Source organism: Lissotriton helveticus, chromosome 3_1 (assembly GCF_964261635.1).
Source record: "Lissotriton helveticus chromosome 3_1, aLisHel1.1, whole genome shotgun sequence".
Taxonomy (NCBI): domain Eukaryota; kingdom Metazoa; phylum Chordata; class Amphibia; order Caudata; family Salamandridae; genus Lissotriton; species Lissotriton helveticus.
Genome location: NC_136061.1, coordinates 1,025,050,339 through 1,025,064,558, shown reverse-complemented (window position 1 = coordinate 1,025,064,558; position 14,220 = coordinate 1,025,050,339). Strand labels below are relative to the sequence as shown.

General features: G+C 41.5%; 1 protein-coding gene across 1 annotated transcript in view; it reads right to left on the bottom strand.

Moving 5' to 3' along the window:
• Nucleotides 1-14,220, bottom strand: part of LOC144824202 (dynein axonemal heavy chain 11-like) — a 3,356,387-nt gene that overhangs the window by 2,512,534 nt on the left and 829,633 nt on the right. Inside the window, exons 30-31 of the mRNA XM_078683354.1 lie at nucleotides 13,515-13,631; nucleotides 12,851-12,937 (exon numbers count right to left, since the gene is read on the bottom strand). Coding sequence (XP_078539480.1) covers nucleotides 12,851-12,937; nucleotides 13,515-13,631 — 204 coding nt within the window. The remainder of the gene's footprint in view (nucleotides 1-12,850; nucleotides 12,938-13,514; nucleotides 13,632-14,220) is intronic.

Below are 14,220 nucleotides of genomic sequence, written 5' to 3'. Positions count from 1 at the left end.
ATAATAGCAAAATAAGTATATAACTTTTTTTATGCAAGTCATAAGAGTCGGTCCTAATTCATACACAACACATTGCATTATGCTTGAAGAAAATAATGTCACTGTTGCCAGCGTATCTGTAGAAGATCCTAAAGAAACAGTCGATATTCTGTGTTATAAAGTGCAACACTCAGGATCATTCTTAATATTTGGGAGGTGATTTGGCAAATTCCAGACCTAAACGTATTATTCTACCTCAATTGGCAACCATTAAAGACATTCTCCCAATATTGATAGAAAATAGTTACACGTTATAAACATTATACTAAACTCAACAAGGGTGTCCAAATCACAACCCGGCCTCTCCTCATCTTGTTTTACATAACCATAACCTTTCCACTAAAACTAACATATCCACTTACAAGGGAAGTACTACTGCAAATCCAGACACATACTGCTTCATAAAGTGAAAGACAAGTATGGCAATCTTTGTTCTTATTGGGCAGAATGCGCTACACGCATGATGTTTTCCTGTGTTCAGCATCCAACACAAACACCATCTTGATGCCATCCTATTGTGTCACAGGTAGGTGCACGTTATGGTGGACTCTGTCCATAATTATCTGATATTATATTACACATCTCGTGAGCATGCACTACCGTACATGTACTAATTGTCCTTGGTACTTTCCTTGACAGGTCCTCTTTCCTAATACCCACAGGGTTGGTTGACCTTGGTGGAAGATTATGATATGAATCATTAATATATTTTATATAAACATTATATATTATATGAAAATGCAGCTAAAAAGAATAGAATAGGTAGACCTAGCAGGAACTTACGGACACTACTAAATCATAAACTTGACACAGGCAGTCAAAAAATAAACACAAACGCAAAACACATTTTAGTCATGAGCTTGAATGTCAAAAATAACAAGCAGTTACTGATAATAAGAATCTTTATATCACCAGATAAGAAGGGCATCGAACAGACTTCAAAACGCAATAGGTTTTGCTATGTAAGTATTATTAATATTTTTGTACGTTTTAGATTGGTGAGCATTGTGCAATATAATATAAAGAAAAATGGTTGCTTATGCTAAGCACTCCGATTCCTTTGGGTCTAGGTTGTGCTCCCCAATTGACTTTTTTTTTAAGTGAAACGCTGCCTTCTGCCACATTCAACGCCCAATTGTTGTCTGCTTCAACTTATATAAAGCGCCCACCACCAGACAGACACACTTTTCAGCAGTTTCAAGGAAGTGACACAGATCTGTGCTGGGAACAGAGTAAGGAACAGATTTTACATAAATCAAGCACCATACTGGCTGCATCCTAAGAGAATTACAGAATTTCAGAGGCTGCTGCTGCCAAGTTTGTGTATTGTGGACGCACTATCCCCTGTATCAGCAAATCAGAAAGCTGCAGGCAAAAACTGGGGGCGTAGGGGCTTAGGGCTGAAAGCGAGGCTTGGAGATCCAAACCTTGTGGAAGAAATTTAATGTACAGTTGAAGAACTGTAATCTTCATTCTCAGGGGTCTCACTAATACAAATAACTTGGCACAGAATCTGAAATATGAAAAGACATCTTTATTAAACTTAATTAAGTGAGACTACGTCACACAGAAGCCTTGGCAACTGAATGAGGCAGTCTAAAGAGTACAAAACACAGAGGCCTTTTATATGCTTAGGGTTACAAACTAAACACAAAAGTAAGGGGCAGTCCTAGCTTTTGCAAGCATGCAAAATACCTAATATGGACATACAAGATCTGCAAAATATTAGCCAATAGGAGAACATTAAAAAAAAGCATCATATAACCAGAACGTCCCCCTTACGTCGTGTTTCTGCCCAACCCACAAGTAAATTAATTACAGCACCTATAGGTCAATCGGTAATGGCAGGACATGTCTGTATGCAGTTAGGCCAGCTGGTGTCTGAGATTGATTTCAAAGCAAGGACAGAGGGGGGTTTTCAACACGTTGCAGTCCATTGGGCAGAGACACTTCATGAATAGAGCAGCCTGTGTAAAGGCAACACAAAAATGATGACAAATGTAAGATGGAGTCAAAATTAAAGAACCTCACAGTGCAGAGTGAAACATAAAAAAGAGAAACGAGATGAACAACAGGAAATAGTATACTACAACCAATTGAAACGGAGGAAAAGTAAGTGGCAAGCACACCAACCAATGAAAAGTGAGGGCGGAATGTAAACCCCTTTTAAGATTTATATTAACTACAATAAATTTCACAAGCACAGTGCCAGCGTTGTGCAGGCAATACCTAAAAAGACAATGACTCCCTTGTTTATCCTTAAAATATTCGACAACCTTCTTTTCCCAAACGCCAAATAAAAACATCAGGCAGGAGAATTAACAGAGAGCTAATCACCATGCAGTAAATAGAATAGGCATTCATTATAAGGTTGTGCATGTCTTAGAATTCTCCCTTTTTAAGGATTTTAAATTAGTAAGTCGATCGGACAGCGATCATAATCCACAGAACATAGGCATTACACGGTCATATAAGTCATTAGAGCTAAATAAAACCCAGAGCAAGCTCCAGTTATTGCCAAAAAGAAATATTCTGGAATTGTAATCTGAACGCATAAACAATCAGAGAGCTCTAGACTTTATAATAAATTTGACATTCAATTAAAAAGTTCAGCAAACAACCAATGGGCTCAAAACTGGGAGGCTATGTCTAACAAAACATTAAACTTTTTTGCATCCTCTGCAAAAAGAAGTGAAGTCCCACATCAAAACGAAAATTACTTTAATCACAAAATACAAACAGAAAAAAGAAAGCAAAAGAGAACTATATAAAACAAAACAAATAGCAACTTAAGATGTAATTGCAATAAACATAATAAAAAATCTGAAAAGAAGTAAATGAAGCCTAAATTGAGTCACAGCTTGCAATTATCCACAAGCACACCAGAAAAATCTTTTGTATAATAGGAAAAAGCACAGGCGAGCATAAAATAAGTGGAGATATATCTTGGGATCCTAGGGCAGTCTGTATTACAGAAACCTTTAAGCGTTTAACTCATTTCTTTTGGACCCTGCCTGCCTGCTGTTGCCTGCTATACCCCATGACTCCATGGCCCAGGGGGAACCGCGACCGGAGCCACGTCAGATTCGCGCCAGCCGGCGCATGAAACCTGCCTTCAGCTCCCACTGCGCGAGAGCGTTTATCTCATTTCTTTTGAACCCTGCCTGCCTGCTGTTGTCTGCTACACCCCAGGACTTCCCGCCCAGGGGGAACCGCAGCGGAGCTGTGCCAGATTCGCGCCAGCCGGCGCATAAAGCCTGCCTTCAGCTTCCGCTGCACAGGACGCGCGCAGGCACGTACGGGCGAAGCCCGGTCCAAGGCCAGGCCCGTTCACGCCTGTCATAGACCGGAATAGGCTGGGCTGGGCAAATTCCCTAACATCTTGCCTCTGAGAGCCACAGATAGGAAAATTGCTGCCAAATGAAGTCTTTCTGGGTTTTAACACAGTGAACTCAGAAGGAGTTTCTGCTTGTTTTTCTAATGATGGTTAAACCAGACAACCTTTGAACTTATGACCCAGCCTCTGTATCGCTACTGCCACTGCCATTGCCATAAGGATATCGAGTCCAGGACCGGGAGTGTAGCGGGCGAGAGGACTACACTTTCAAGGGATGTATGACGTTACAACGCATACTTTTACAACGCATACCTTTACAACGCATTTTTTACAACGCAACATCCATTACAATGCATTCCATTACAATGCATGCCATTACAACAAATTTTTAAAAACTACCTTTACAACGCATTCCATTACAACGCATACTACCTTTACAACGCATACCATTACAACGCATAACATTACATTGCATGTAAGGTAAGTGTTGGATAGTGTAGGGGTAAAAATGACTATTCTAACTCCAGGGGGGTGCAACAGTAGGGTAAGTGTTGGATAGTGTAGGGGTAAAACTTACTATTCTTTCAAGGGGGTGCAACAGTAGGGTAAGTGTTGGATAGTGTAGGGGTACTATGCGTTGTAATGTTATGTGTTGTAATGGTATGCGTTGTAATGACATGCGTTGTAGTGGTATGCATTGTAGTGTCATGCGTTGTAATGGTTGCATTGTAATGGCATGCGATGTAATGGATGTTGTGTTGTAAAAGTTTAGTTGTAATGGTACTGCGTTGTAAAAGTTGCGTTGTAAAGGTTGTTTTCCCTTCCAAGGGTCCTTTGTTGCAAACTGCACTGTCGCGAGCACACAGACATCACCGGAGCGCCAGTGGGCGGTGCGTTTAAAAGTACCCAGGGGCTCCCGCAGCGCCAAGGGCAGGCCCGTCTGCGACAGGACGAGGCAGGGCTAGGACATATGGATAACAAGGCAAGTACGGAGTACGAAGCTGGAACCACGGAGGACTCTTAAGGTACTGTTTGTTACACTTTTGTGTACAAGTTTGAGAGTGAAACTATGAGTAAGCGCATGGCCACAGGCTCTTTTGTAGGTGGCGGGGTCACAGGGACTTTGGACACCTTTCTGACCCTAGCTGAATCACTGTTGACCCACCAGATTCAGCTCACAGAAAAAAGACTTTCCCTGGACACCTTTGTGGCCAAAAGAGCTCATCCATTGGCAGTATAGCAGTGACCAAATCCCCAAATGGGATGAACCATTCCTGTCTGGCCGCACCTGATAGTGGTACAAATAGGGAAAGAGCCATTCTCAGCGCCTCGACACCTCTACTAGTATCCCCGTTGCAGGAACACATAGAAGCACAAATTGCTTGTGTAAGCCATCCCCAGAACACTGCAGCGGGGGGGGGGGGTTGGGGCCATAACCTCGACACTGCCTACCACAAATAATGTGATAGCATCATGCATAGGCGGGGGGAGGTCATCACCCGCTCGAAGAAGGCCGCCAAACCCAGAAGTATTAAGCACCACCAAGCCCTTAAGTAGCGATGAGCCGCCAGCAAAGCGAACCAGGGGTGGGGCGTCTCTGAAATTAATACATATTAAGAAACAAAAAACCAAGCCAGCGACACAAGGCACTAGGTCCCGGGATATAGTAGAGCTAGATGTCAGTCGAACGTCTGACATCAGGGAATTTGCCAGCATAGAGTTGGAGGCTGATCTCGAGTATTGGAAAAGAGCGGAAACACTGATAACTGTCCTTTATGGGCCTTTATTAAGTAGACTATGGTCAATAGAGGATAATTTGACGCTACTCCTGGCTCAGACCAAGGCACCTAACAATGATGCAGTGGAACATCTTATACCCCAAGCAGCACCCACAGTACTAGCGAACGAGGGGGGGGGGGAATGGGGACAAAGAACATCCATAGGCTCACAAGATAGGGACACTAGAACTTCAAACCCTGTCCCACTGGTTGAAAATAGAAACAACACAAGTACCACCACCAGGGGACACAGGGACCGGAGGGTGGGGAATGCTGGTAACATCACAGCACTTCAATCAGCTCAAACATGCCCAAATGAACACAGTGGATAGAGCCACCCCACATCAACACCCCAGGGAGTCGCCGATACAAAGTGCACGTTGTATAACGGATCTGCCAGTTTTAGATTTACCCCCGCTTCTTGTCCATACACTGTGGTTTTGATAGGTGTTCCAGTCTGCATGAATGATAGAGAAGAATCAACACTAATGCTGATTAACAAGACAGCTCACTGGTTGGGCAGGAACGTAGGTTTTAACATCACTGACTATAGGCACATTCTGATGGCCATGAGAGTATCTTGGATTGGCAGCACCAGCAAAGCCTGCCCAGGTGACTGCGTTATCGTGACCTTAAGGTTCCGAGAGCTTGTGCGTAAGCTGCTTTCTCAGAATAAGTGGCTTTATCGAGATGAGAGGGGCTCAAGTATTAAAAAGGTCCCATTGGGCTACTTTTATCGACAAATGATGACCTTGAATAACTCGCAGGAACACAGGGGACACCCGGTGGGAGAACACGAGGGGGGTTTTAAAGTCCCGACATACAACTTTTACGCCCCCCTCAGTAATGCCAGGGACTTAAATGATATTGATTGACTGGGCTTGCCCGGGGAAGTCAAAGGTGTTCATGCCCATGCAAGTAAAGCCATTATCACATTCTCTGGAAGGACAGAAGAGGCGATCACAGCTGGGGGAGTAGCAAATCAAACTGGTATAGACTCTAACATAGCACGATCACAAGAGTTTAGCAATCTAAACATCGAGAGCGATGGGCCCCACACCCGTCTGACATTGGTCAGTGCAGATAAGCAAAATGAGAGTGAATTCAAGTTAGTTTCCTGGAATATAGCTAGTTTATCCTCTAAATTCGAGAATGAAGAATGGGTACACTACATAAGGAAATTTCAAATCATTTGTCTACAGGAAACAAGGGAAGTGGTGAACAGTTCCTTCTTTTTAGATGGCTACAAGACCTACTTCATCCCGGCCCGCAAGGCACTATTAGGGCGAGCTAGGGGAGGGTTGGTCAAATTTGTTGATCTTAGGTTACAGGGCAGATGGACCAACTTGGACTGGGACTCAGGTATTGTGCAGGGGCTTATGTTCCAAAATAGAGGACACAAGTTAATTTGTATACATTTTTATATTGCAATGACATTGGGGCAGGGCACTGTAAGCTTACAAGAGCTAGATAGCAGGCTCACTCAAATACAAGAGCATGTGGGGATGGCACCCCATCTGGTCTTAGCTGGCGACTTCAATTGCCACCCATGCCCAAATATGAGAGTCAAGAGCAGGAACTGGTCTACATGCACATTAGAAGAGGGTCTGCACATGGAACACACTGGGGAGGGAAAGGCACTTAGTAAATTATTAAATGTGCACGCCTTCACACACACCATGGATCTGATAGTAGTTGGCAAGAATAAGACGATCCTCCCAACATTTAAAGGCAGAGGATGTGCTTCATTCATCGATTTCATCTTTGTCTACTTGGCTCTAAAAAAATGGGTGTTAGGTTTTAGAATTTGCTTGAGTATTTTTAGTGACCATAACCCTGTTGTCCTGTCTCTTGCGGAGCTAAATCCCTATAAGAAGACACTGGTTGGGGTGGGGACGGCAAGTGCCATAGACCAAGGCAGGAGGTTGAGATGGTCACAGGCTAACGAGGAACTCTTTTATAGAGCACTGATGAAAGGTGGTGAACAAGCCATTTCGAGTTGCCTGGACCCGGGGGTGGAGGAGACTGACTTAGTTAGGGCCTTCAAGGGTATCGCCCAAATAATTGATGGTCTGCTCAGATCAACATCAAACAGACCCAAGTCGGAAGATCCCAAGGTGGTTTGACCAACAATGCTCCAGCGCTTTAAGAGAGCTGAAACCCTCTCTAAAATATACCCCTCGAGATAAGGGTAGGGTGATCCTCTGTAGGGCAAATTACAAGCTAGCCGTTAAAGGCCGCAAAACAAAATTACAACACCAAGCCTGGGAGGATCTGAGGGAGGCGATGGAGCTAAAAGATTCAACTGCATTTAGGAAAGTCATAAACAACACGTTTCCAAGTGGCAAACAAACCTAGGATAGTCAATAACATTCTGCCAGGGCAATGGAAAGAGCACTTTTCTCGGCTCTACAACCATTGCACAGATAAGACCCAAGCAGAGGGTAACAGGGAGGAAAGGAACAGAAGTGAGATAAGATTTTCTCCGGGTGAGATCAAGGCAGGGATTGAAGGTCTGACCCGAAACAAGGCTCCAGGCCCTGATGGGATTCCACCTGATCTTTTTCTGAGCGAGGTTGAACTATTTGCGCCTATTCTGACAAGATTCATTAACACAGCAGTCAACACCACAATGCCATCATCCTGGTCAACATCCACGATAGTCTCCCTTTTTTAAAAAAGGAAATAGGGATAGCCCACTTTGTTATAGACCAATCTCCCTAATAGATGTGTCAGCATAGGTCTTAGAGAGGGCTATCCTTAGCTGACTAATGGATTGGGCTGAGGACCAGCATATTATAACTGATACCCAATTTGGTTTCAGGCCTGGGAAGTCAATAACTGATCAATGTCTCAATTTATACCTGCTCTCAGCCAAGTACACTATCGCCGGCAAAGGCACTGTGTACCTGGCATTTATGGACTTGATGGCAGCCTTTGACCGTGTCAACTGAGGGAAATTATGGACAATTATGGGTGACCTCGGTGTGGACCCAGGACTTTTTAATATTTTAAAAACCCTGCACTGGAATACCACCGCCACGGTCATATATAATCAGGAGGGAAATACCACAGAACCCTTTGTATGCTCTAGTGCGGTCAGACAAGGCTGTATTCTGGCCCCCTTTTTGTTTACATTGTATATAAACAGACTTGATCAGGCACTTAGCACTTTAAAGGTTGATACATGCAGGATTGGTTCACGAGGGACCGCCGTCCTGCTTTATGCGGACAATGCGATCCTCTTGGCCCGCATACCTAAAGGGCTACAGATTCTGATAGATGGCTTTGTTCTCTTCGTGGAGAATTTAGATTTGTCTCCCAACTTGTCAAAGTCATATCTCATGGAAGTGGGAAAAAAAACAAGTGAAACGTACAACTACACCATTGGCGAACACCGATTGGGTAAAGTACATACTTTCTCTTATCTGGGGATATTATTTGATGGCCGTTTAAATTTTAAATATCTATTGGAAGAGAAATGCTGTATTTTAATTAGTTGCTCTGGGTGAATCATGCACTTTGCACAAAGGTTAGGTCGCTGAGCAAATCTTGAGGCTGTATACCTCGATGTGCTGCGCTAAAGTCCTGTATGGAAGTGAGGTATGGGGTTTTATTGATGTGAGGCAACTTCAGATAGAGGAAAATAAGTATTTTCGACGTTTGCTTAAAGTGCCACAGAGCACACCAGCCCACATCGTCCATGAAGAACTTGGCGCTCCCTATATTAGGGACAGGTTGGGTGTTAAGCCCCTGATCTGTTGGGTCAAAATCTGGGAAACACAGAGGCATCATTCAGCAGGCAGGTCATTGCTGAGTGACTGGCCCGGGACCAGGGGCTTAAGATCCCATGGCTAAAGTACGTCAAGGATTACCTTGAAGAAATAGGATGCGCAGATCTATTTACCAACCCCTCTAAAATATCTATGCAGGATAAGACTTTGGTTAAGGATAGGTAGTTCATGCATGTTATTACACTCAGGGAAGACATGGAGCTGACTAAGCCGTCAGTCAGAATTGTTTTTTAACTAAAACATCCATGGGCATTGAACCTTATCTGTCCTTCTTCCATAATGCCAATGATAGATTCATAATGACACGGTTTAGGTTAAACCTTTTGCACCACGTATTAGCTGACCCGGTAGGATATACACCGTCCATAGAGATGAAGGGACCATGTGGCTGCGACCAACGGTCTCCACAGAATACCCTTCATTTTTTTTACTATGTCCTTTTTATTCAAAGCCAAGGAGTCTTTTTTTTAAAGAGAATTCAAAGCCAAGGAGTCTTTTTTAAAGAGAATTTCAAAGAAAGCTAGGTTTAAACATGCAAGAGCTGCCTTGTTATTTTAAAAATTATCCTCAGAGGCGTTAACTTTGTATTTTACTGTACATTTTTTTGAGGGTAGCGGTCAGGCATAGAGCAACTAGGGGAAATATAGGCCGACCGGGAAGTAACCCTGTGCTCATGGACTCATAAGGGAATTTGTTTGAAGGGACGGGCACCCATTTCTTGATATATTGATTGTGTACTATGGAGAATCCCAGACTGTTAAATTGTTTTTTTTAAATCTGATGTATTTTATTCGTACTTTTATGGTATTTATTTTTTATACCGAATAAAGTTATGTAATTGATTGATTACAGAAACCTATGGGAGGAGCAAAATTACATCAACACTTGCAGGTTATCAGCAACAACCAGAACAATTTTGGATGCCACAAAAGGAAATAGCAAACTTAATTAAAAAAAACAGCACTGCAAGATCTCCTGGAATAACTAAATTCCAATTGCTGTAATGCAATTAGTTCCCCATTATTGAAGCCACATATGGACAATTCTATTTAATACTGTTTTAAACACGAGACAAATCCCTCATCCTTGGTAAAGGTTCGATAATTCAACCAATACACAAGAGAGGACTAAAGAGTGACTCCCAGCAACTTACGGTTGATAGCTCTCCTAGAAGCAGAAGGAAACATTTTCATCCAACATCTACAAGAACATCTAGAAGAAATTAATCCAAAAATAACCTCATAAAAAGTAATCAATCTGTATTTAGGAGGCATTGTTCCACGACAGATAACATACTAGTGTTATCAATCCAGTCGAACAAAACGATAAATAAAATTGATAAACTGCAAACAGAAACATAGGCGCAGGTGAAGTTATCGGATGGAAATAAAATAACACCTACAATTTAAACTGGGAATGGTTTAAAACGAGACTGTACCTTAGCCACGCTACTATTCTCCCTATTAGTTGCAGATCATGGAGAAACCGAAAATCAAAGTGATGCTGACACTCCGAAACTAGGTTGGACTCTTAGCTCCTATTTTAGCATATGCATATTACCTTGTCACCCTTTTAACAAACACAAATTAGCCCACAAACACACAATTAAGTTGTCTGCAAGAGCATATTATTCAGAACCATTTAAAGCTAAATGACACCATAATTGAAATATTGACAATAGCAGCCTTCATCCGTAACTTTACTGGTTATAGGTAGAACAAAAATATTACAAAATCAAGTTATACCTACCTAGGAGTGGAAAAAGACACAACATTTACAATGAATCAACATATCAAGAAAGTTACAAATAAAACTACAGAAGCTGTTAATGCTATTTATTTAACGCTTCTCAAGGAAAGGTCTAGGCGGGGCAAAATAATGCATTAATGCAATGATCGTAGCCAAAACAACGAAAACACCAACTACTATCATACAGCAGTGTATGGTGGTGTGGTCTTCTATCAACAAACACTAAACAAATTGGAGAAGCAAGTTGAGGATAGTCACGCTGCATTGTTGCATAAAACGAACTCAGCATAACAACATTAAATATCAGTAAAATAAATTAGATTTTTGATTGCATACATTACGAGAAAGAAACATAAAAAAACTCTGACTAAATGAAAAGTAATGCATACTTAAGGAAATGTACTGTATTGAAAAAGTGGGGACATATCTCACTGTTAAATAAACACCAGTTACCTCTTCTAAAGGCCTCCACTACAACAAACAGGACAGGAAAGTCTTAATAAAAACTGCAGTTAGACAACACCACTATGAGGGTAACATGGAAATCGCAAGAGAATACAAAAAACCACAGTATCTAATTGACACATATCAATGAAACTTCAGTTCTATGAGGACTCCACTCTTCAATCCTTAACCAAAACTACCTTCCTTAGATTACACATACCAATTTTACAAATAACAGACCAATCTTACAATTTCAAAATGCACAAAGAAGAGATCAAAACAAGAAACTATGGTGATTTTGCAGTTCAACAAAAGAAACAACTGAACACATAATTTGCTTATGTCCCTATGTTAGATTTAAGAAATAAGCATGTAAACATTAATTCCGACCTCTGGAACTAAGAACTATTTTGGAGGTTGTGCAATCCAACTTCCAAGGCAAAAATGCTAACCAAATGGCTCTACAATGTCATTTTTAAAATGAGTGTCAAGCAGGTTAAAATAACAGTTTTTATTATATTAACAAAAATGTTGGCATTTGTGAGAATTAACCTATTATTTATACATTAAGTTGTAAATGTGTTTAACTAACTTATACAATAAAGAATGTATCTGCCAACCTACTGTTTGCAGTTGTGATTAATTCTAAGAAGGAATGGTTTAGATTGTACTCTCTCATTTTTTAATGAATGTAAGTCCATTGCTCGAACTGTGAGCAAATTCAAGGTCCTTTCCATGATGATTGGGAAATGACCGAGAAAAGATGCAAAGTGGTAATGATGTATGCAGTGAAGTATGGCTATATTGCCATTCGAGGGCCACATGAATGTTACTTCTCGTAGGGGAACAAATATTGATGCACTAGCCTTATTAAATAACAGGTGTGAGAGTAGACTGGACATTCACCCCCTTGGGGGCCTGTTGACAGATAACAGAAGTTTAATTTTACCCAACTCCATTGTACTCAAATATTGACCACAATAGGGTAAAACCTAAATGGAAGTGGCAGGTTTCTACCCCCTAGGAAAGCGCAGACCCCTGCAGCGGGTGCTTTAGTCCACTGAGTCAGTAGGCCTGGCTATACCCTTGCACTGGAGCAGTGGAAACATTTTATTCCCCTCTAATTTCGGAATGGCTTATAAATGAGTAAACAATGTATTTTACAAATACCATGCTTCAGATTTAGTTCAGTTTGAAGAATGTATATTGAGAACAAGTTATGCCCTTGAAAAAGTGGATGTGTCACGAGAAACACACATTACACATATTGCAGGGATTATCACTCGAGCTGTTCATAATACCTCAATTTTTGCTAATAAAATTAAGGTTTGCAATCAGTTTTGAATAAGAGTGCGAAAATGTGTTTATAGACAGTTCGAATATCGTTGGCAATCTTTGGAGAAAGTTCGGAGGGTGTAGAGCTGATGGCACTTCCAACACACAAAATAACTGCAACTCTGCACCCTCAATTACATAGCTCTTTTTTTTGTTGCCAACGTCTCTCGCCACTAAACCAAAGACACCAAAATCATTAGCTGTCCATGCCCATTGCTTGGGCTCTTAATAACGACTGATGACAACACAAGATTTAATATCAGAAATTTAAGGAAAAATCTGAGAAACCGAAAATACATAGGCTACCTGGGGTAACCATCTTCTCTTTCGCAATTGGTTGAGCCATAGCAAAACATAACAAAGGCCGTGTTTACCTTATCTATGTGCTGGTAAGGATCTTCTGCGTCAAATCGAAAGATTATGTCATTTTTAAAGCGATTTCTGAACTCGTGCTGCTTCACCTGAAAAATACACATTTGATGAACACAAAGAGACACACAGTGAACACACCGCAGAATTGTTTCATCAGCCATTCGGTGCACACGTCCCTTCTTCTTAATTATTTATACGCTGAACTTCGTAAAGTGTCAGAAGGCGCTTCAAAGCGCCCACGAGCAGCATCTCGAATCATGCACACCATAAAGCATTTCGTTTCAACGCCTCACTTTTTTCCCCTTAAATTTCCCTTAATCATAATCAGTTTCAAAGCAGCTCACTCTTGTCAGTAAGCACCGTGTGTGGAGGCACACAACATTTATTCTATCCGTATTTGATCTTAGAACAGTGGTGCTCGGTGTAAATTAGGAACAGATTTGCCATAATTAGGAGCACGGAGGCCTCACTCCCTCTTGGTGAAGTGGTCTTTTAAGTGATCAGATTCGCCCGGAATACATTAGCAAGAAACATTGAATTGTTATCTGTCGACAGGCTTTTTTTTCCAAGAGTTTACAATTTCTCAGTTCACTGAACCTTACCTTCAGCTTGTTATCACAACAAAACGAGGAAATCATGCGGTTCAGCGCACAACGCTGATCTCACCTCGAAGAGTACACATTTTCTCCTGATAACAGACACTTCGCTGGCTTGCAGAGGCGCCACTTCATGCTTTACAGCGAAGGCAATCTTCTTCAGGTTTTTCCACTTTTCTGGTAATTCCTAACAACAACACAAACACATATTGTTTCCTGATGGATACTTCAAACAGCTGCTGTCATGTTACTTGTCTTGCCACTCTCTGCAACATATCCGACGTTTGTGAAGGGCACTCTGCTCTCCTAAAAGTGAAACATACCCATACACAGCAAGACACGGGAATAAATACAAGTATACAACAGTGCTTATTAAGACTTGAAACCATCTACAAAGGACAGTAATTATTAATTGGCGCGCAATGAGTCAAAAGGACAATAAACTGTGTTAATGTCCAACAGCATGTGAGGAATAAGACAAATAATGCTATGAGCAGTCTCCCCTCAAACTCACTCCACATATAGTCGCTGTATTTTGTCATGTCCTTGTACCGCTTTATTGCATTCTTGAAATTTAAAATGCAATCAAACAAATGTAATTAATGCATTCATGCAAAACATTGTGATTGGCTGAGCCACTGCCAGCATTCGCTGGAGGGTGCTAATGTAAACTTCATACCTTACTGAAAGGAGCGGACAACTTCATAAGATATTTGCCCACCATCCAAGTTATGAGTCCCTAGCTGAAGAAGACACATGCCTTTACTTAAAGGCTT